The sequence below is a fragment of the Scyliorhinus torazame genome, chromosome 2 (genome assembly GCF_047496885.1).
Source record: "Scyliorhinus torazame isolate Kashiwa2021f chromosome 2, sScyTor2.1, whole genome shotgun sequence".
Lineage (NCBI taxonomy): Eukaryota > Metazoa > Chordata > Chondrichthyes > Carcharhiniformes > Scyliorhinidae > Scyliorhinus > Scyliorhinus torazame.
The window spans coordinates 259,757,221-259,779,760 of record NC_092708.1 but is presented as its reverse complement, the minus strand read 5'-3'; the positions used below and the strand labels follow the sequence as shown (position 1 = coordinate 259,779,760).

The 22,540-nt window shown below is 48.8% G+C and overlaps 1 protein-coding gene across 1 annotated transcript in view; it reads left to right on the top strand.

Annotated features, from left to right (window-relative positions):
* The window catches only part of rad51b (RAD51 paralog B), an 868,394-nt gene that overhangs the window by 592,150 nt on the left and 253,704 nt on the right, over positions 1-22,540 (top strand). Inside the window, 1 exon segment of the mRNA XM_072486228.1 lies at positions 18,524-18,602. Coding sequence (XP_072342329.1) covers positions 18,524-18,602 — 79 coding nt within the window.

The window sequence follows — 22,540 nt, the reverse complement described above, 5'->3', positions numbered from 1 at the left end:
CTTCGCATTCTGACTCTGCAAAGCCTGTCCACCACCTTCAAGGTACAAGTCAGGGTGTGATGGAATATTCTCCACTTGCCTGGATGGGTATTGCTAATACTACCAGAATGCACTGTCCACCCCTAATCCCCTTCGAGAAGGACTGTGCACAATTATGTTTGCTATACTGTAAAGAGAATATAAAGGCACTGGAGAAGTTGCAAAAAAAGTTAGGGTATTAGCAGAATTGAGTGATTATACCTTTTGGAAAAGGTCGAACAGGGCCATAAAAGAGAAATCTGAGGTGGAGACCTGACAGGTTTTTGAGATTATAAAATGGTTTATAGAACCAATGTAGAAAAGATGTTTCCAGCTGCAAAGCAGGGCAGAACTCAGAGAATTGAAGTGTTTACAACGAGTTGCGGAAACCAGATTGTTCATGTATTTCATCATTATCACATTGCTGTGTATGGGGGCTTGCTATGCAAACATTTGTTGCTGTGTGTCCTCCATTACAACAGTGACTACACTTAAAAGCACTTCATTCGTTGTAAAGTGCATTGGAGCGTCTTGATGTCATGAAAGATGCTATATAAATGTACGTCTTTCACTCAGTAACAGAGGGATTCCTAACAAAACCATAGTCTCGCTTATATTTGCATGGCTGGCCAGTTACTTCAGATAACACTACAGCATACCAGAAATGAAAGTTCTGATAAAGGCATTCTTCATCTCCATGTAACATTCTTGTGTCCCACAGCAAGTTCACTCCAACAACACACAGAACCCAATCCAAGCAGAACATCTCCAAGCAGACCTGTGCCTGTGTGTGTAGCTCTGCACTTTGTCATTTATACCAAACTCTGACTCTAATATATTTATGCACTAGTAGGAACTGCACACTGTGCTCTTCCAAATTCTTTCAGATGCCTGCACGCATTGCTGTCTGGGAGATAGATGTCAGTCCAAAATGACCTCAACCACGATTTCTTTAAGCTTATTTTTATTTGGTATTTTTTGCATTATATAGATTAATGTAGTGCATCGAAAATTCAAACTTGCCATGCCACAATTCTGCTGACACATTGTACATTTCTTCCAATTTTTTTCTCTTTCAATTTCTTTCAAACGAGATGTTAAACTGCCTGCCCTCTCTGATGTGTTGCAGCTCAGATAGCCAGGTAGAATTGGGATTAGTCTTTGTACATTAAAAATTGTTACATGTACAGAGACATACATTACATATCATGCATCTCCAAACCCAACAACCACAGTTCAGCCGGCTCAGTGGCGAGACGTACATCTAAATGCTGTGGCCATATTAATATTGTGGCTACAAGAGCAGATCCGTGACTAGGAATCCTGCGGCGAGCAACTCACCTCTTGACTCCCCAAAACCCATTCATCATCCGCAACACAAAAGTCAGGAATATTATGGAATACCCTCCACTTGCCTGGGTGAGTGCAGCTCCAACAATCAAAAAGCTCAACACCAGGACAATGCAGCCCATTTGATGGACGCCCTATCCACCTCCTTAAACATTCACGGCCTCTACCACCAGTCTAAAGTGGCAGCAATGTGTACCATCTGCAAGATGCATAGCAGCAACTTGCCAAGTCTTCCCCCCCACACTGTAGGTGTACCTAAATCATATGCTTGCAGTAGCTGAAGAGGTCAGCTCACCATCGTGTTCTCAAGAGCAATTGGGAATGAATAATACATTTTTGTCTAGCCAGCAACATCCCTATCCCCCCAAAAAACGCCCATGAACCCCCTGTTAATAGCTATCACCTAAACACAATTAAACACAGTAAGAAGTCTTACAGCACCAGGTTAAAGTCCAACAGGTTTGTTTCGAATCACTAGCTTTCGGAGCGCAGCTCCTTCCTCAGGTGAATGTTAAGCTCCGAAAGCTAGTGATTCGAAACAAACCTGTTGGACTTTAACCTGGTGTTGTAAGACTTCTTACTCAGTCCAGTGCCGGCATCTCCACATCACAATTAAACACCCAATTGGAATACAATTAACAAGGCATTCATAATAGATTCCATATCATTGTTTAGAAGAGCAGGAAAGTTACCCCCCCTTCCCCCTTCATCTCCAATTAATCCAACAATCCAAAGCTTAACAGACACGAGTCGGTCTTTAAACATGTTGAACCCCCACCATCGGAGCACAATAATACCATCAACCTTCATGTTCTGACAATGAATGCTGACAGGCTATCCGATCTGTGGATACAGACCACAATTGGGCCTGACCCTTTCCTCATCCAGCACCCACACATATGCCATCCAGGTCACTGGATGGTGTCCAGCGAAGCAGTGTCCAGCGAAGAAGTCAATTATGGCACCCCAGCTAAGGCCAGATGATTCAACCTTGGAGCAGAGGTCACTCTGCTCTGTACGTGAAGAAAAGATTCTCATTCCTTTTCTTGCTTCTCTGTGGGAATTCACTAATTGAAAACAAACATGAATCACAAATGGGTGAAGCATGGGCACCGGTGGGACACCCTAGATGGCGTGAGCAACACAGGAATGTTCTGGTGCTTTAAATGAAAGAATAATACACAATGGAAAACTCAATATGTAATACTGACAGCTCCACCGAAGGGGGTTCAGTGCATCACCAATCCCTAGATACATTTGCAAGGATGTCTTGTGGTGCAGTGGGTAGTGTCATTGCCTCCGAGTCACAATCTCCGGGTTTAAGTCCCACTCCAGGACTTGATGGCCAACATATTTTCAAAGCATAGCCAAACGAGCGGAGTATCAACTTGTAATCCTTTTAACATATATCTGTGGCAGGCAGTAAGATGGAGAGAAAATTGGATCATCTACCATCACTATTCATAGTTGCGGACTGCATCATACACATAAAAGTGCGTATTACCGCAGGAACACGGTTTCTTTGGGGCACTAATTGGCTGGTGTGGATTAGACTGGTGCCAATAGCACGGGATTTGATCCCCATTGCTTGCCCTAACTGGATCGGAACAGCCTTCGGACAGAGAACTGAAAAAGATTATTCATTCCTGTCAATGAACCTTCTTGTCCTTGTCTTTGGCATGACCAGTATTTATTACCCAATTGTGGCTGCCCTGAGAAAGTGGTGGTGGGCAGTGCGTTGAATCACTGCAGTTTGTGTGGTGAAGTTACATCCAAAGATGGAAAGTCCCAGGACTTCAGGACCGTTCCGGAACAGCAATATATTTACAACTCAGGATGGTTTGTGACCATCTTGGTGCACTGCAGAGCGTGTGTGCATAATATAGAAAAAGTAGAAAATAGGAGCAGGAGGAGGCCATTCGTCCCTTCGAGCCTGCTCCGCCATTCATTATGACCATGGCTGATCATCCAACTCAGTAACCTGTTCCCACTTTCCCTGCATATCCTTTGATCCCTTTAACCCCATGAGCTATTTCTAACTCCTTGAAAACATGCAATGTTTTGGCCTCAACTGCTTTCTGTGGTAGCGAATTCCACAGGCTCACCACTTCTCAGTCCTGAATAGCCTACTCTATACCCTTAGACTGTGACCCCTGGTCCTGAACTCCCCCGTCATTGTGAACATCCTTCCTACATCGAGCATTCTGGCCCTATTAGAATATTACAGGTTTTTGTGAGATTTCCCCCTCATTCGTCTAAACTCCAGTGAATATAATCCGAACCGACTCAATCTCTCCTCGTACTTCAGTCCCACCACTCCAGGAATCATTTTGGTAAACCTTTGCTGCACATCTCTCATAGCAAGGATGTCCTTTCTCAAATAAGGAGACCAAAACATTGATCAACCATTAGTCTAGAAGTCCAATGCGCTATCCATTGCACCACAGAGCCACTAAGGAGACCAAAACTGCACACACTATTCCAGGTGTGGTCTCACCAAGGTCCTGTATAACTGCAGCAAGACATCCCTGCTCATGTACTTGAATCCTCTCACTATGAAGGCCAACATACTATTTGCCTTCTTCACCACCTGCTGCACCTGCATGCTTACTTTCGGCGACTGGTGTAAAAGGACATCCAGGTGTCCTTGCACATTCCCCTCGGTTTCTAGCCATTCAGATAATCTGCTTTCCTGCTTTTGCTGCAAAGTGGACAACCTCACACCTATCCACATTATACTGCATCTGCCATGCAGTTGCCCACTCATTCAACTTGTCCAAATCAGACTTAAGCATCTCTGCATCCCCTTCACATCTCACCCTCCCACCCAGTTTTGTGTCATCTGCAAATTTGAAGATATTACATTTTGTTCCCTTCCCTCATCTAAATCATTTTTTAGTATCAATTTAGAGTACCTAATTCTTTTTTTCCAATTAAGGGACAATTTGGTGTGGTCAATTGACCTACCCTGCACATCTTTGCATTTTGGGGGTGAGACCCACGCAGACATGGGGAAAATGTGCAAACTCCACATGGACAGTGACCCAGAGCCGGGATCGAACCTGGGTCCTCGGCGCGTGAGGCAGCAGCCCACACCTGAATCATTGATTTATATTGTGAATAGCTGGGGTCCCAGCAGCAATCCCTGCAGTACCCTACCAGTCACTGCCTGCCACTTGAAAAAAGACCCATTTATTCCTACTCTTTGTTTCCTGTCAGTTTTCTATCCATCTCAATACACTACCCCAAATCCCATGCACTTTAATTTTTATCCCATGCACGCTAATGTCTTCTGTAGAACCTTGTCGAAAGCCTTCTGAAAGTTCAAATACGCCATATCCACTGGCCCGCCCTTATAAACTCTACTAGTTACATCCTCGAATAATTCCAGTAGATTTGTGAAGCATTCTTTCCCTTTCATGAATCCATGCTGACTTTGTCTGATCCTGCCACTGTTTCCAAGTGCTCTGCTATTAAATCTTTTATGAATAACTCTTGCGTTTTCCCTACTACTGATGTCAGACTGACTCATCTATAATTCCCTGTTTTCTCACTACCTCCCTTTTTAAATAGTAGGGTTACATTAGTTATTCTCCAATCTGTAGGGTCTGTTCCAGAGTCTATAGAACCTTGGAAGTTGACCACCAATGAATTCACTATTTCTAGGGCCACTTCCTTAAGTACTTTGAGATATAGATTATCAGGCTCTGGGGATTTATCGGCCTTCAATCCCACTGATTTCCCCAATACTATTTCCCTACTAATACTGATTTCCTTCAGTTCTGCCCTCTCACTAAACCCTGGGTCCCCCAACATTTCTGGTACATTAATTGTGTCCTCCTTTGTGAAGACAGAACAAAAGTATGTATTTATTTGATCAGCCATTTCTTTGTTCCCCATAATAAATTCTCCTTTTTCTGACTAAGGGACCTACATTTGTCTTCATCAATCTTTTTGTCTTCACATGTGTATAGAAGCTTTTACAGTCAGTTTCTATGTTCTATGCAAGCATTTCTAAATTGTTCCCAAATCTCAGGTTTGCAATTTTTTCTGGCCAATTTGTATGCCTTTTCCTAGGATCTAATACTACCTTTAATTTCCCTTGTAATGGTTTGGCTACCTTTCCCTTTCTATTATTGCACCAGACAGGAATGAACAATTGTTGCAGTTCACCCATGCACTCTTTGAATGTTTGCCATTACTTATCCACCGTCATCCCTTTAAGTGACGTATACGCACATACATAGAATTGTGCATTGAGGATGGGTCTTTAATACCCTTTTTTGTTGAATAGTGCGCTGATCAATGCCTGGACTCGGATGTGACAAACTGCTACTTTGAATATCAGCGAGTTATCATAGAGTTTATCATAGAATTTACAGTGCAGAAGGAGGCCATTCGGCCTATCGAGTCTGCACCAGCTCTTGGAAAGAGCACCCTACCCAAGGTCAACACCTCCACCCTATCCCCATAACCCAGTAACCCCACCCAACACTAAGGGCAATTTTGGACACTAAGGGCAATTTATCATGGCCAATCCACCTAACCTGCACATCTTTGGACTGTGAGAGGAAACCGGAGCACCCGGGGAGGATGTGCAGACTCCGCACAGACAGTGACCCAAGCCGGAATCGAACCTGGGACCCTGGAGCTGTGAAGCAATTGTGCTATCCACAATGCTACCGTGCTATCTACAATGCTACCAATGCAGAGTAGAACCTGTGGGAGCCAACACTTTGGTGATGAAAGGAAAAGCTCACTGGAACAATGGAGAACAGACAGTAAGAATCAGGATATCTCATCACTGTGTAGCTGTGCTTACCCGTTAATGGGAAGGAAGCTGTACCTTGTGGGCTGCAGCAATCTGACTTGACCTTATTAATGCAATGGGAGCTATAAAATCCCCAAGGAAACAGACTTTCCAAGGCTTTTTGTTTTTCCATTTAAAGTATAAATGGCTTTGTACCTGCAGAGATGTGTGTATTTTATGCGTGGCAAGTCAAGCAGCTAATCCTTCCTCTGTTGTATATGTGGGAACTGGATGTCGCCGTGAATTGACCCCCCCCCCACCACCCACTACCACCGCCAAAGAACAATCAAAAGGTCTGAAATTGCATCTCACTGACAGATGGGCTGCATTTGGCAGTCAACCACTTAAGAGCAAGAGAGTGAGAGGGCAAAAGAACAAAACAAGAGAGGCTTGTCAACGCCTCAAGTGCAGCAAAGAGATCTTAGCCACATTTACTCTGCACTGAGATTACAATTAGGAATCACAGTCCATTATTAAAAAGCTGGTACTCCCCTCCCTATGGCTGAGTTGACAAACTCCCTATGGCTCAGTTGACAAAGCAAGTGTGTCACCCAAACTTTTGGTGATCAGTCAGCACCCCTGAAAGTAAGAGAAAACATTGAAAGGAATGCACAACCTGTCAGCAGAATTGTGGCAGGGCAAGTTTGCATTTTTGATGTCAAACACTGAAGAGAATGAGATCTGAGTCAGCAGACATGCCCTCGACTTAACAACTCATTCAAAAGAATGCACTTTCAACAGTGCAGCACTCCCTTGGTACTACTATTACATTTAGTCTAAAAATGCAAAAAATGCCTAATAAAAATGATAGTTTAAAAAAATCTTACTTGAGGTCATTTTGGACTGACATCTATCTCCCAGACAGCAATGCGTGCAGGCATCTGAAAGAATTTGGAAGAGCACAGTGTGCAGTTCCTACTAGTGCACAATCAGTCAAAGTGTTCACTCTCGATCACTATTGGGTGGATGTTTGGATCTGAGTGTTGAGTATACACAGGATTAGGCTCTTCGATGCCACTCGTAGTTTATTAATCTGTTCACGCCCATTGTTTGGTAGGGTTGGCTGTATTCCTCTCCAAATGCTGTGCTGAAGTTAACTGTTGATTAAGGTTTACACATGAATAATGACCATTTGGGGTAATATCTAGATTTGTGTCCCTCAAGAATAGAGCATTAAAGGATTGATTTAATTGAGGTTCTTGAGATGATTAAAGGGTTTGATAGAATGGACAGAAAAAAAATGGTGGGCGGAGTCCAGCTCAAGGGAATAACCTTAAAGTAGAGGGCATTCAGGAGCGATATCAGAAAGTACTTGTTCTCACAAAGGGTGGTAAAGAAAAAACTGGGAGGCTGGGGGTAAATTGAAAATTTCAGAATAGATTATTATTAGACTATCTATTGAGGGTTGCACGCACTACCTGAATTATCTCCTTACAGAAGGCAGGCCGAATAAACACTGGATTACGATGAGAAACAGACTTCAAACTAATAAGAGGTTTATTTTAAAAATATCTGTGAACAACAGCATATAATTGTACAGAACAATATGTTTTCCTCTGCTCTGGCTAATGGTAAAACAGCAACTTATCTCTCTAAACATCTCTCTAAAGGTTGAAGACTTCTAAGATAATCCTCTTTATCCTAACCTTTTGACTTCAAAGATGCAGATACTCTTTTCTTGTGCTCTGCAGTCAACCACTTAAGAGCAAGAGAGTGAGGGGGCAAAAGAACAAAGATGCAGATACTCAGTGACTCAAAGAGAGAAAGAAAGAGACTGCCCCGACTCCCAGTATCTTGAAGATGTGGACCTGTTCCAAAGAGCTGGGGAGCATAGTTATTATCCTGAAATAGGATTCTACTCATTAGATATGAGAGAAAGACACACTCCTACATAAACACAGCTAAGCTCCCTTTCCCACTGGCTGAATGGAATAGAATCACACTGTAGACATTCTGGTATTCCCAGGCATTACCTTCTTCAAACAGAATGAGATGTTTGTCACTGTACATAAATGCTATCCAACTGGTATGACTATAATTAGCCTAAGTATAACTAGGCACTTTGTAACCAGACCAGTTATGTGCTGCTGGCTTACAGCTAAGAAGAGAATGTTGTGTGCAACCTTAGCAGTTAACCCTTACACACAGAATCTAGCAAGGCAGAAATATTATAAATGAAAAGTAGTTCTAACAGGCAATAACATCTGTTTTGCCACATTCGTGCCATAAACATGAACCTGGAATCAAAGCTGTAACTTATTCTGGAACACACAGTGTGCAAATTAGGCAGTTTACTAAGACCAGAACCACGCGGACAGCACGGTGGCACAGTGGTTAGCATTGCTGCCTCACAGAGCCAGGGACCCAGGTTTGATTCCCGGCTAGGGTGACTGTGTGGAGTTTGCACTTTCTCCCTGTGTCTGTGTGAGTTTCCTCCCACAATCCAAAAAGATGTGCAGGTTAGATGGATTAGCCTTGCTAAATTTCCCCTTAGTGTCCAAAGATGTGTTGGTTAGGTGGGGTTGCGGTGGGGGAGTGGGCCTAGGTAAGGTGCTCTTTCAGAGGGTTGGTGCAGACACGTTGGGCAGAATGGCCTCCTTCTGCACTGTAAGCATTCTATGGCTGATGCGAGGAATAAAAATTAATCAGTTTGAATTGTGAGGCGGTCTTCTGGGGTTGGGTTAAGGCACGGAGTGATAGGAACTTTACTCCAAGCTCAGGCTTCAGCTGGCTTTGGGGATGTCATGATAGTAATTGATTGTGGTTGTTGATTCCAGTATTAGATACGATACGGTATACTTTGTACTACATGGGTCACCTGGCCCAAGGATCGAAGGTCGGATAGCATATGAGAGAGAAGGTTGTAACAATGCTGCAGATGCCTTGCAGTTGTGTGTTCATGTTATCAAAATGTGATATTAAAAATGCAAGTTTACAGCAATGGTGTTGGCATCCTGCAACACAAAAACAAGGGGCGTCATTCTCCGACCCCCCAGAGGGTCGGAGAATGGCCGTTGGCCGCCGTGAATCCCGCCCCCGCCGGTTGCCAAAGTCGGCGGGGCGTTAATGGCGCCGCTGCCGCGGAGAATGTCACGGGTCTGCGCAAGGCAGCCAATTTTCGGCCTGCCGATATTCTCCCTTCCGGATGGGCCGAAGTCCCGTCGACGTGATGACCGTTCACGTCAACGTGAATCAAACCTCCTTTTCATCGGCGTGACCCGGTGCTCCAGGCTCACGCCGACCAGCGTGGAGGTGAGTGACGGCCTGGGGGGTTGGCTCTGGGCAGGCAATGGCGTGGCCGCAGTCTGATTGCGTGAGGAGAGGTGTGTCTCGGGTTGTGTGTGTGTGTGTGTGTGCGGCGGGGGGGGGGGGTGGTTAGAGCAGGCTGGGCTCCGGGGGAGTGCCGGGAGGGGGTCCGTGCCGGGGTGGAGGTTGGGGGGGGGGTCCGTGCTGGGGTGGAGGTTGGGGGGGGTCCGTGCCGGGGTGGAGGTTGGGGGGGGTCCGTGCTGGGGTGGAGGTTGGGGGGGGTCCGTGCCGTGCCGGGGTGGAGGTTGGGGGGGGGTCTGTGCTGGGGTGGAGGTTGGGGGGGGGGTCCGTGCTGGGGTGGAGGTTGGGGGGGGGGGGTCCGTGCCGAGGAGGGGGATGGGAGGGCAAGTGAGTTGGTCCACCTGGCCAGGTGCCAGCCTCCAACAGTTGGACCCATGCGGTCCATGCCACCTGGCTGGGGGGAGGAGGGGATATGGGCAATGATGACATGTCGTCGTTCCCCTCCCCCCCACCAGGCCGTCATTTTTTCAGATCATCCAGCGATGTTGGCCGCCGTGGTGGCAGCCGCTCATGTCTATGTTGCCCTGGATGAGGAGGAGGAGGAGGAGCGTGCCAGAGAGGCGGCGCAGGCTGCCGCAGAGGGGCAGGCGGCAGCCACCCAGGCTGGAGGGACACCTGACCGACAGGACGAGGAGGGGGAGGAGGACGTCGCGGCCCCACGGCAACGGAGGCACCCGAGGGCGCCCCGTGTGTACCGGCCCCGGCAGTCATACCAGGACCTCACGGACCGGGAATGCAGGAGGAGACTCCGGATGAGCCGGGAAACCGTGGCACACATCTGCCACCTGCTGGCACACCTGTCACCGCGTGGCACTGGCGGGGGACACCCTCTCCCGTGTCCGTCAAGGTTACGATGGCCCTGAACTTTTATGCAACGGGGTCATTCCAGGCACCGAGTGGGGACCTGTCCGGCATATCGCAGACATCGGTGCACCGGTGCATCCGGGCAGTGACTGATGCCCTTTATGCCATGGCGCACCGTTACATCCGCTTCCCCGTGGACCGGGCCAGCCAAGATGCCCGGGCCGTGGGCTTCTCTGCCGTGGCCGGGTTCCCCATGGTCCAGGGCGCGATCGATGGGATGCACGTCGCCGTGCGGCCACCTGCAGATAACAGGGCCATGTTCACTAATAGGAAGGGGACCTATTCGATGAACGTACAGGTGGTCTGCGACCACCGCATGATGATCCTGCACGTCTGCGCCCGTCACCCAGGCAGTGTACACGACTCATTTGTGTTGTCGCGGTCATCCATCCCCGGCATGTACGAGGGACGCCATCCCCGGCTGAGGGGCTGGTTGCTGGGCGACAGGGGCTACCCATTGCGATCGTGGCTGATGACGCCTATACGGAGGCCACGCAATGAGGCGGAGAACCGCTACAATGATGCCCATGTAGCGACAAGGGGAGTGATCGAGAGGTGCTTTGGTGTGCTGAAGATGCGTTTCAGGTGCCTGGACCTCTCTGGGGGCGCCCTCCAGTATCGGTCAGATAGGGTCGGCAGAGGGGTGATGTGCCGCAGGCAGAGGAGGGTGGAGTGGAGGAGCAGCAGGAAGAGGCCCAGTCCTCCCCAGATGAGGGGGATGGGGGCAATGGTCAAGGCAGACGGGGTAGACACAGGCGGGTGGCTGTCCACCGTTACCGGCTGGCCCAGCGGGCACGGGACAGACTGATAGACGCCCGCTTCACTGACTAGATGGTCGTGGGAATCGGGTAGTATGGCCACAGACCGCACACCATGGCAACAGCCGACCACCCACACCCCTCACCCATCCACCCACCCAGCACCCTTACCCCCCTCCCCAACCCCACCCGCATGCACACTACCCCCCCCCCCCCCATTGCCGATCCACCTGCGGCACAACGGGCCGGGCTCACACAGTTGCGGGTGGACGCGTGTCTATCGCAGGCCATGGAGGATGATGACAACCCGCCCTGCGATGAGCTCCTGGCTCTACATCGTTGGACTATGTCTGACCCATGGCCACAGTACCACCATCCACCCGGACCATCCCTGCATGCGGCTGTGACACTGCAGCGCACGGTCCCGTCCTCTGCCCGGGGGATGTTGATGGCGGCCCAGGGGGAAGGGGGCAGACTCACCTGGGGCTGAGGTAAGACCACCCCTCACACACACACTTGCGCTCAACGTACATGACACCCCCGCACACTTTGGACAGAGCACAAAGGCAGCTTCGGTAGGTGGAACATTGACTTTAATAACCAAAGGAGTTCATGCACGTGCCCTAGCCCCTAAAACTCATCTGTGCCCTGCACCCGTGCCAACTTACTCAGTGTCTAATTGTTTGGCCTTACGGGCCCTTTGACTACGTCTACGTGGTTCCCCAGACGGTACAGCAGAACTGGAGGTGGACTCCTGTGATTCCTGCCCTCTGACACTGGATCCCTTTGGCGGCCGTTTCCTGGGGCGTCCTGGCCTAGATGGGCCAGGCTGCGGCCCGGGCGACTGGGATGGCGAGCTGCCAGCCTGTCCTGCCCGTTGCCCACCCGATGCACCTGGGACGGAAGGGGGGGAGTCCGAGGTGTCGCGGTGTACCGGGACCTCCCCTACAGAGGGAGCCGGGACGGATCACACCACCTCCTCCTCCCTCGGGGTGCCCGATGGCCCCCAGGCCTCTACATGGGTGGGGGATGCGAACGGACTGGCCATCCGACGCCCCCCCGACATCTGGCGCTGCCAGTCCTGGAGGCCCGTGCTGGTATCGACAGGGGTCTGCAGGTTTGCAGCCATGGAGCCCAGGGGGTTGGCAAACCCTGTCTGTGACAGTGCGACGCTGGCTCGCACATGGCCACTGGCGCCGATGCCCTCAGCGATGGCCTGCAGAGACTGGGCCATGGCCTGCTGAGACTGGGCCATGGCCTGCACAGACTGGGCTATGGCGTTGAGCGCCTCTGCCATCTGGCGCTGGCACTGGCTCATGGCCTCCTGTGAGAGGGCAGCCATTTCCTGGGCCACAGACGCCGCCTGCACGGAAGGCCCCAGGCCTCGCAAACCGTTCCCCATGTCTGACACCGTCGCACCCATTGCCTCCACCGTGGACGCCACCCGTGCGGTGTCAGCCTGGGTGGCACGCATGACCGGCACCACTCCCAGCTCCTGGACGCGGGTGGACTCCTCCACCTGCGACCGCAGCCGCCGCAAGCCGCCCGTCACCCTCTTCGCTCGTCTCCGGGTCGGTGGTTGCATCGGATCTATGTGTGGGTGTGGTAACTGCAGGAACCCGGGATCCATCTGGGCGGCAGATGTTCGCTTGGGCTGGGCTGCCCTCCGACCGCCCGGTCCCTCTGCTGCTCCTACCTCCACCTGCTGTACCGGGACGGCTGTGTTGTGCGCACCAGTGAGTGTACCAGACGCCTCATCACTAAAGTGCCCAACCGTGGTGAGTGTTTCTGTGATGGTGGAGGGTGTTGGTGACAGCAGTGGCGTTGTGTCGTGCTCTTCGTCCCACTCTGAGTCCATGGCACTTTGGGGTGGGGGTTCGTCTCCACCCATCCACTCTGAGTCACTGTCCGGTATTTCGTCTTCCTGGGTAGTGCTGTCCCGGGTAGGGGTGTCCTGGGTAGTGCTGTCCCGGGTAAGGGTGTCCTGGGTAGTGGTGTCTTGGGTAGTGGTGTCCTGGGTAGTGGTGTCCTGGCTCGGATGTGACGGGGGCCTGTGGCTGCCCCCCTCGTCGCTGGGTGGTCGCTCCCGCACGTGACGGGGGTGTCGTCTCCCTGTTGCTCCAGGTCTCTCCGTCTCCCGTGGTATGCGAGGGGCATCCTGCGGGCGTTGCATGCTGGAGGGTCCGGGTCTCTCCGTCTCCCGTGGTCTCCGAGGGGCATCCTGCGGGCGTCGCATGCTGGAGGGTCGGGTCTCTCCGTCTCCCGTGGTCTCCGAGGGGCATCCTGCGGGCGTCGCATGCTGGAGGGTGCGGGTCTCTCCGTCTCCTGTGGTCTCCGAGGGGCATCCTGCGGGCGTCGCATGCTGGAGGGTGCGAGTCTCTCCGTCTCCTGTGGTCTCCGAGGGGCATCCTGCGGGCGTCGCATGCTGGAGGGTGCGGGTCTCTCCGTCTCCCGTGGTCTCCGAGGGGCATCCTGCGGGCGTCGCATGCTGGAGGGTGCTGGTCTCTCCGTCTCCTGTGGTCTCCGAGGGGCATCCTGCGGGCGTCGCATGCTGGAGGGTGCGGGTCTCTCCGTCTCCTGTGGTCTCCGAGGGGCATCCTGCGGGCGTCGCATGCTGGAGGGTGCAGGTCTCTCCGTCTCCTGTGGTCTCCGAGGGGCATCCTGCGGGCGTCGCATGCTGGAGGGTGCGGGTCTCTCCGTCTCCTGTGGTCTCCGAGGGGCATCCTGCGGGCGGTCTGCATCTGCGGGGATGGGTGCCTGGACGTTTGGTCCTGCGATACACAATGAAGCATGCATGGTTAGACATCAGGCAGTGATCAGGTGATACGGGGGAGGGGGATATAGGGGAGGGGGGATATGGGGGAGGGGGGGATATGGGAGATATGGGGGAGGGGGGATATGGGGGAGGGGGGATATGGGGGAGGGGGGGATATGGGGGAGGGGGATATGGGGAGGCTCACCCTGCCTGCTCTGACAAGGTCGTTCACCTTCTTGTGGCACTGGGTGCCTGTCCGTGGTGTCAGGGCCACAGCGGTGACGGCCTCTGCCACTTCCCTCCACAGACGCCGGCTGTGGCGTGGGGCAACTCTGCGGCCATGCCTGGGATACAGGGCGTCCCTCCTCTGCTCCACCGCGTCCAGGAGCGCTTCCACATCGCGTGACTCGAACCTCGGGGCTGAGCGACGGCCAGCCATCCAGTCGGGTGTTGCGGTCGGGTGTTCCGGTCGGGTGGGGGGGAGCAGCGCGGCCTTATGAGCCGTCACGCCGTGCAGCGCGTATGACGCTGCACGGCGTGACCCACTGCGCAAGCGCGGATCCCGTTACGTCGCTGCTAGCCCATTTCGGGCCGGAGACTATCGACCCATTTTCCGACGTGACGCAAGTCGGATTTGCGCCGTTTTTTGCACCGATAACGGAGAATTTCACCCAAGAAGTGGGGGGGTGCGATTTTCAGCCCGCAATCGCCATCAGAGAGAACGGTGACGTAGGCAGAAAATCCAGGTAGAATTAGGAAACACGATTCTCTCCGGAGACATCACGTTTCCCAATTTTCCACACCCCTCACTGGCAAATTCATGAGGTACATGCCTACAAAGGGCGGGGGTCTCATTTAAATGTATTTTGATAAATGTTATTATTAATGAGGCTCCCTGCCACATAATCCACCTATATATTCATACACGTCGGCGAGGTTTGCAACAACTTTGACAAAATGCGAAACAGTCAAGGAGATTCCTCCAGGGATGCATGGGTAATTACCCCCCCCCCCCCCCCCCCCCTCGGGAGAGGGACATGCTCCAGCACTGCCCAGGCACAGATCAGGACTGCCAGGTTCACTGCCAGGGTGCTGTGCCAGGGTCGGGCGCTCCTGAGAGCCCCATGGGTGGTTGGTTTCCATTAATATGTGATGGGCTCGGGGGTGGGGGGAGAAGTGGGTTCTGAAGTGGCAGCTTGCAGGTACCGGGTCGGGCTCAGAGGGGTGGTTAACTTCAGCGATTCTACCGTGGGGGGGGGGGGCAGGAGAGCCCCTGATGTTTGCCCAGGAGTGGGAAGGGAATGGAGCCCCTGATTGCCCAGGGGTGGGGGTGGAGCCCCCGATACCTGGGAGCTGGAGGCCGTTCAGTATCAGTTCTGATCAAGGTGCCCTTTAAAGATGGTCCTTCGATCTCTGTGGAGCCGGCTCTATGTTACTGCCCCTCCAGAGTGACAGCGTAAACCATGCCTGCAATTCTTTTTCTTTAAAGGGGCTCACAATCTGGAGAGAAAACTGGACTGTGCAACTGGAGAGTTACAAGCTGGTTTTCAGTCTGACCCGGACACTGACAAATTCTTGTAAGATTCCGGCCATGGTATTGGAATTAAACTAAATGCTAAATAGCGGTTCTGAAACCACCACAGAGGTCAATTTGGAGGGAAATCTTGCTGAAAACTGGAGAAAATTCCAGCAAGGCTTCGGCCTGTACCTCACAGCGACGGGCAGGGATAAGAAAGACCTGCAGGTACCATCTTCCATCTTTCTTCACGTAGAAGGGGAAGAAGCCCTCATAGTTTATAACATATTCATATTTGAAAGTGATAAAAGAAATAATGAAAAATTTGAAGCTTACTGCCACCTGGTTTACGCTGTCACTCTGGAGGGGCAGGAACTTAGAGCCGGCTCCACAGAGATCATGAGTGAAAGGTACAAATTCTTATGAGCACGTAAAACAGTAACAACATTAGTCAGTACATAACAGAGCTGAGAAAATGAACTAAATTGTGTGAATTTGGAGAACTTGAAGAATCACTCATTCCAGATAGAATAATTTACGGTCTTGCAAATGCTTTTCTGAGAGAATGTCTTTTGAGAGAAGCGGATCTCACTTTGTGTTAGAGAAAGCAATAAACATCCGTGGAGCGGCAGAGACAACAAAATGCGGGATTAAACAGATCATGGAAGGTGATGAGCTGCACATGGTCAAGCAGTTAAACAGAAACGACGCTGGGGAAAAACAAATAGAAAGCCTGAGGTAAAAAGAACAAAACTGCAATTCAAATATTTGAATAGAGCACCTCCCAGGTAGTTGTCCAGCCTACAGTGTAGGAACTGTGATCAACTAAATCACTTCGCTAAAATGTGTACCTCAAAGAAAGTGCACATGATTGCACATGACGACACAAACAATCTAACTGAACTTTTCATTGGTGCAGTAATAGCAAATTCTAAAGAAGCTGAATGGAAGGTTGGTTTAAAAATGATCAGTATGATGGTGAATTTCAAGCTTCACATTTGTACATAAGAAAATGTCATTCCCATAAACCCGTAAAAGGAAACAGCTAACCAGAACAAAAGTGAAGATGTCTACTTGCACAGGTGAAAAGATTACTGTAGAAAGCCAATGCACACATAAAGTGAACTACAAAAAACAGTCTCAAACGCTTCCATTATAGTGGTGAAAAATGATGCAACACCCATTTCTGGAATCAAAGCTTGTGAAAACCTGAAGCTAATGAAGAGAGTCATCATATCCCTGAGTGAATACAAAAATGTGTTCAAGGGGATTGGTTGTCTAAAGGGAGAACACACTATCAAGATTGACAAAACTGACACCCAAAATACACCCACCCAGAAAGTACCAACAGTGCTGAGTTGGACAGAATGGAGAAACTTCACACCATCAGAATACTTGAAGAATCAACAAGGTGGATTAGTCCAAGTGTAATTGTAGAAAAATCAGATGGGAACCATTCACGTGTGGCTGGATTCCAGAGACCTAAACCAGGCAGTACAAAGAGAGTATTATCAGTTGTCCACAGTGGAAGAGAGCACATATAAGCTAGCTGATGTTAAATACTATTCAGTCTTGAATGCGAGTTCAGGCTTCTATCAGGTGAACCTGGATGAAGGCAATTCCTATCTCCTTGCTCTGACCCAGAAACTGTCGCTAAAGATTAACAACCAGAATACACCAGTGAAGCAATAGATAACCAGACAAAGCCTAAGGGCCCAGAAAACAATTTAAGGGGTGAAAGTGACACACAGCAAGGGAAAGCCTATTGTCCTTCAAAATCATCTCTGTCACCATTCAGAACATCCAGTAGGATAATTGTGGAAAAAAAAGAAAGATCAGTAAATGCAAAACAGGCTGATCAAAACCAAATGTGAAAGAGACTTTGTATATTTGAGCAGGTTGTACTCAAGAGTTTATTTTGTTCCAACAGCAACTAGTCTGAAATGTTTTATAAAAAAAAGGGGGAAAAGTTATGACAGACAGTGGCTGTGGACTCCAGGAATAGATAGAGAATGATAAACTCTGCATTACATATGGTCACCTGATCTGCGGTTTGAAGATCAGATAGCGTATGTAAGACAAGGTTGTAACAAGGCTGCAGATGCCTTGCAATTGTATGTTCACGTTAGGAAAACGTGCTATTAATAAAGTTATTTTACATCACTGATGTCGGTTATCATGCAACATAAAAACAAGACAGGTGAGACAGTTTTATTTAGCCTCTAACATTTTTAAAAATTATTTTTTTGTTCCAAATTAAGGGGCAATTTAGTGTGGCCAATCCACCTACCCTGCACATTTTTTTGGGTTGAGGAGTGAAACCCACGCAGACACGGGGAGAATGTGAAAACTCATTATGGACAGTGAACCAGGGCCAGGATTAAACCTGGGTCCTCGGCACTGTGAAACAGCAGTGCTAACCACTGCACCACGGTGCCGCCCTTACTTAGTCTCTAACCAAATGCTATACTTGCCCTGGGATGGGGGCGGCACGTGGCACAGTGGTTAGCACTGGGACTGCGGTGCTGAGGACCCGGGTTCGAATCCCAGCCCTGGGTCACTGTCATGTGAAGTTTGCACATTCTCCCCATATCTGTGTGGGTTTCACTCCCACAACCCAAAGATGTGCAGGTTAGGTGGATTAGCCACATAAATTGTCCTTTAATTGGGAAAAGAAATAATTGGGTACTCTAAATTTATTTTAAAAAATACTTGCCCTGGGATGTGTATAATGGGGCAATGTAGAGACAGTTTCATTCTAACCTGTGCTGTACATTTGCAGCCTTGCCTTGAGCTGTGCAGGCCCTAATTTTGAAGTACTCTGCAGAGAGTGCTTTAACAGTTTGTACCAAATACATGGAAGGTCTGCAGTGTGGACAACCTCACAGTGAAGAGCACATAAACTAAGGTAACACACTTCCACACTCTCCTCAGAAAATGGATGAGTCTGCAATATTGTATTTACTCTGGGCTACAGAACAGTACGGATTGGTAAATTTTGATACTGCTTTAAACAGGCAGAAATAGTACGAGAGGCAGCTATTGTAAAATATTTTCTGCAGACTTGTATTTCTGAAGTCTCTTCACCTCCAACTCAGCACCTCTTCTACACTGTTTTGTTGCAGATAATCATTGCAAAGTCTCCGCTCGCACCATTTGCTCTGTTTGTTTTCACCATTCAGGATGCAGGTCTTGCTCTGCAAGGTAGGAATCTTTTAACAATTAACACTTAAAACATTTTTTTTAAAGTTGTCTATTATTTTTTTCCAATTAAGAGGCAATTTATCGTGGCCATTCAGCACATCTTTGAGTTGTGCGGTGAGACCCACGCACACAGGGGGGGAATGTGCAAACTCCACACGGACAGTGACCCAGGTCTGGGATTGAACCCGAGTCCTCAGTGCCGTGAGGCAGCAGCGCTAACCACTGCGCCACCTTGCTTCCCTTACAATTAACACTCTTAACAATATATGAGATTTGGAATGGGAAAGTATCCTTTCATAATCAATTGTAAAATATCTGAGCAGCATTATCAAAAGTAAACGGTTAATATACTCCTTACTATGCACTGTACAGGGGCAATCAAATCAGGAATAAATGGGGTAATTTACACTCTATTCTGTATTATACAAGGGCTGCATTATCAGAAGTAAGTTGCAATATACCCTGTTGTAAATAGATTTTATGTTACTCTAATTATACTTGCAGAATTATTCGCTGATGAAAGCATTTTGTTATTGTTTTGTGCGTTATGGCAAATACTAGTCACTATTGCATGGATCATTCAACTATTTTTGTTGATTATTCTTATTGGGTTACAGGAGCCTGGGTGAATAGAAAAGGGCTCCTTGTGCACTTGTGATCATGTAATGCTCCTGGTTCTGGGCCTATTACAGAAGATTTGAGTACCTTTTCCCTGACCCGTTTGGTCTGCTATAATCAACTTGATAACAGGAGGTGTGGTGGGACCTTTTTGGCTGAATTTACAATTATTACAACACAGAAACAGGCCATTCAACCAAATGTTTATGTTTCAGATAAGCCTTGATCCACCCTAATTCTTCTTCACCCAATCAGGAAATCTTTCCACTCATGCTTATTTAGCTTCTCCTTAAATACATCTATCCTATTCACCTCAATAACTTGCCGTGGTAGCATCCTAACCATTCTATGGGCAAATAAATTTCTCCTGAATTCCCTACTGGATTTATTAATGCTTATTTTATATTTCTGGTCCATAGATCTGGTCGCATTTACAACTGGAAACATGTTCATGATTACCTCTGACAGAACACCCCTCGGTCTTCTTAATTCTAGAGAAAAGAGCTCCAACCTATTCAATCTTTTCTGGTGGATATAATGTCTTGATTTTGGAATCATCTTCTTAAATCATTTTTGCACCTTCTCCAGTGTCTCTTAGGGCTGGAATTTGCATGCCCCCACCAGGCAATGTGCAGCAGCGGTAGGGGGCATGTAAAATAGAGTGGATACCCACGCCACCAAGCTGCCCACCCCAAGCTCACCCCCATAATAGGAGGGAGGGGGTGGGGTAGGCACCAAAAGCGGCAGCCTGCCCACTGTATTTAAATAAATAATCACGGGTCAATTGAGCTTTTTAACAAGCTAATTGAATCCCAGTTATCCGCTGCCCAGGCCATAACAAGGTTCGGGCGGGAGGATCTTCTTATTAAAAACTTTTTGAAAGGGTGGGAAGGAACCCTTTGCACATTGGGAGGCCATCCCCTCTAAGATAGTACCTCTTCTTCCTACCGCACCTGCTCGGTAAAATAAAACCCAAACTGCTCAAACCCTCCCTGCTTAGAACCCCAGACTTAACTTGCTCCAGACAGGCTGCCTTTTTCAGCCTGCTTGCAGTCCTGGCAGCGGCCACAAATGCACTGTCGGCGCTGCCAGTAGTACTGGAGATTCCAGCCAATCCGATTGGCCAGCAGCTCATGAGGGCAGGACTTGCTCCTCAGTGAGGGCAGAAATCTCACCGGCTGCCTGTTTAGTTCACCCGCAACGCATTATGGCTGTGAGGTGGGCTGGCACCAAGTGAGTCGGCTCCACTCCAACTTTGCTTTTTGATAGGGGGTGTGGAGAGGACATCTGGACTGCTGCTAAGTGTTTGTTTACAATATGGGGACCAGAACTGTGTAAACAGTACACCAAGCGTGATCTAACCAGGGTTCTGCCCAAGTTTAAATGTTCTATTCTGTCCCTCCAGAAATGAACCCTGGTGCTTTTTGTTTTTTATTGTGGCCTTATTGAGCTGCATTTCCACTTTTAGTGATTTGTGTAGCTATACCCTCAGATCTATCTGTTCCTCACTCCATTTAGACACTTATTTTCCAAGGCCTCCTTATTATTCCCACCCAAATGTGTTACCTTCCCTCTATTTATTCAAATTACACACCCATTTTTCGACTTTATTAATGTAGTCCTACATTTTGACACAGTCCTCTTACGTCTTAACTACCTCCCCAAATTTGGTGTCATCCACAAATTTTATAATAATTATCTTTATTGTCACATGTAGGCTTCCATTAACACTGCAATGAAGTTACTGTGAAAAGCCCCTAGTCGCCACATTCCGGCGTCTGTTCGGGTCACAGAGGGAGAATTCAGAATGTCCAAATTACCTAACAGCACGCCTTTTGGGACTTGTGGGAGGAAACCGGAGCACCCGGAGAAAACCCTCGCTGACACACTGAGAACATGCAGACTCCATACAGACAGTGACCCAAGCCGGGAATCACACCTGGGACCCTGGAGCAGTGAAGCAACAGTGCTACCCACTGTGCTATGATTCCCAAGTCCATGACATTTTTGTAAATCGTTGCAGCCAAGGTTCTAGCACCGCTCCTTATGGAACACCAGTCTGAATAATTACCTTGGACTGTTCCTCTGTTTTCTGGTTTGTAACCAGCTTGTTCCCAACCCCATGTGCTCTGGCCTTAGTCATGAGGTTGTTATGTGATACTTAGCGAAGTATGACCAAGTTCTGAGTAGAGAAGTTGCTTCGCGAGTCTGACTTTAGGCATAAGAATGATGTGCCCTACTCACTGGGGGAGCTGATTTTGAGTGATTAGCACCTTGATGTGGGCAAATTGGTTTGGAAGAGGACGTTGCTGTTAGACCAGCTTTCTTGATACCGGAATTGGAGAATCTTACAATGGCACTGCTGGTTGTACTTCTCCAGTGTTTTGAGGTGCCTAATGTCGGTCATCCAAATTTCTGAGCACATAGGAGTGTAGTGACCACTGAGCCATGACCATAGTCCCAGATGTAAGATCGTGGTCCTCAAATACTCTTTTCTTCAGTTGGCTGAAGGCTGAGCTGATACATTTGAAACAATGATGAATTTGGGCATTATATCTGCCTTCGTCAAGAGGTGGCTCCCAAGATGCAGAAAATTGTCTGCATTTGCCGGGATCTTGCTGTTGATCTTAATTGACGGGGTGTTTTGTTGTGGGAGCAGGTTGGATGAGGATCTTGGTCTTCCAATTATTTAGTGGAAGATCCATTTTCTCATGTGCTCGGAGAAGTAGTTGACCAGCACTCCCGCGCACGCGCCCTTTCACCAAGCCACGCGAAAAGCCTCAGTCATTTGGATTCAATTCCCTTCAGCCGAGTTGACTAGGCCTCTGTGTTTCCCAGGAATCTCACTTTAAATTATCTCCAGTTTGCTATTCAAGACCAATCTTTTGTTGATTCTAATGTGATCACTCGCACCAGCTCTTTCACATTCACACACGCTCACATCTCTCTCTCTTTCACATTCATGATGTGGAGATGCCGGCGTTGGACTGGAGTGAGCACAGTAAGAAGTCTAATAACACCAGGTTAAAGTCCAACAGGTTTGTTTTAAATCCCTAGCTTTTGGAGCACTGCTCCTTCCTCAGGTGAATGAAGAGGTATGTTCCAGAAACATATATATAGACAAAGTCAAGGATGCAAGATGATACTTTGAATGCAAGCATTTGCAGGGAAATAAATCTTTACAGATCCAGAGAGAGGGGTAACCCCAGGTTAAAGAGGTGTGAATTGTCTCAAACCAGGACAGTTGGTAGGATTTTGCAAGACCAGGCCAGATGGTGGGGGGGTGAATGTAATGCGACATGAATCCCAGGTCCCGGTTG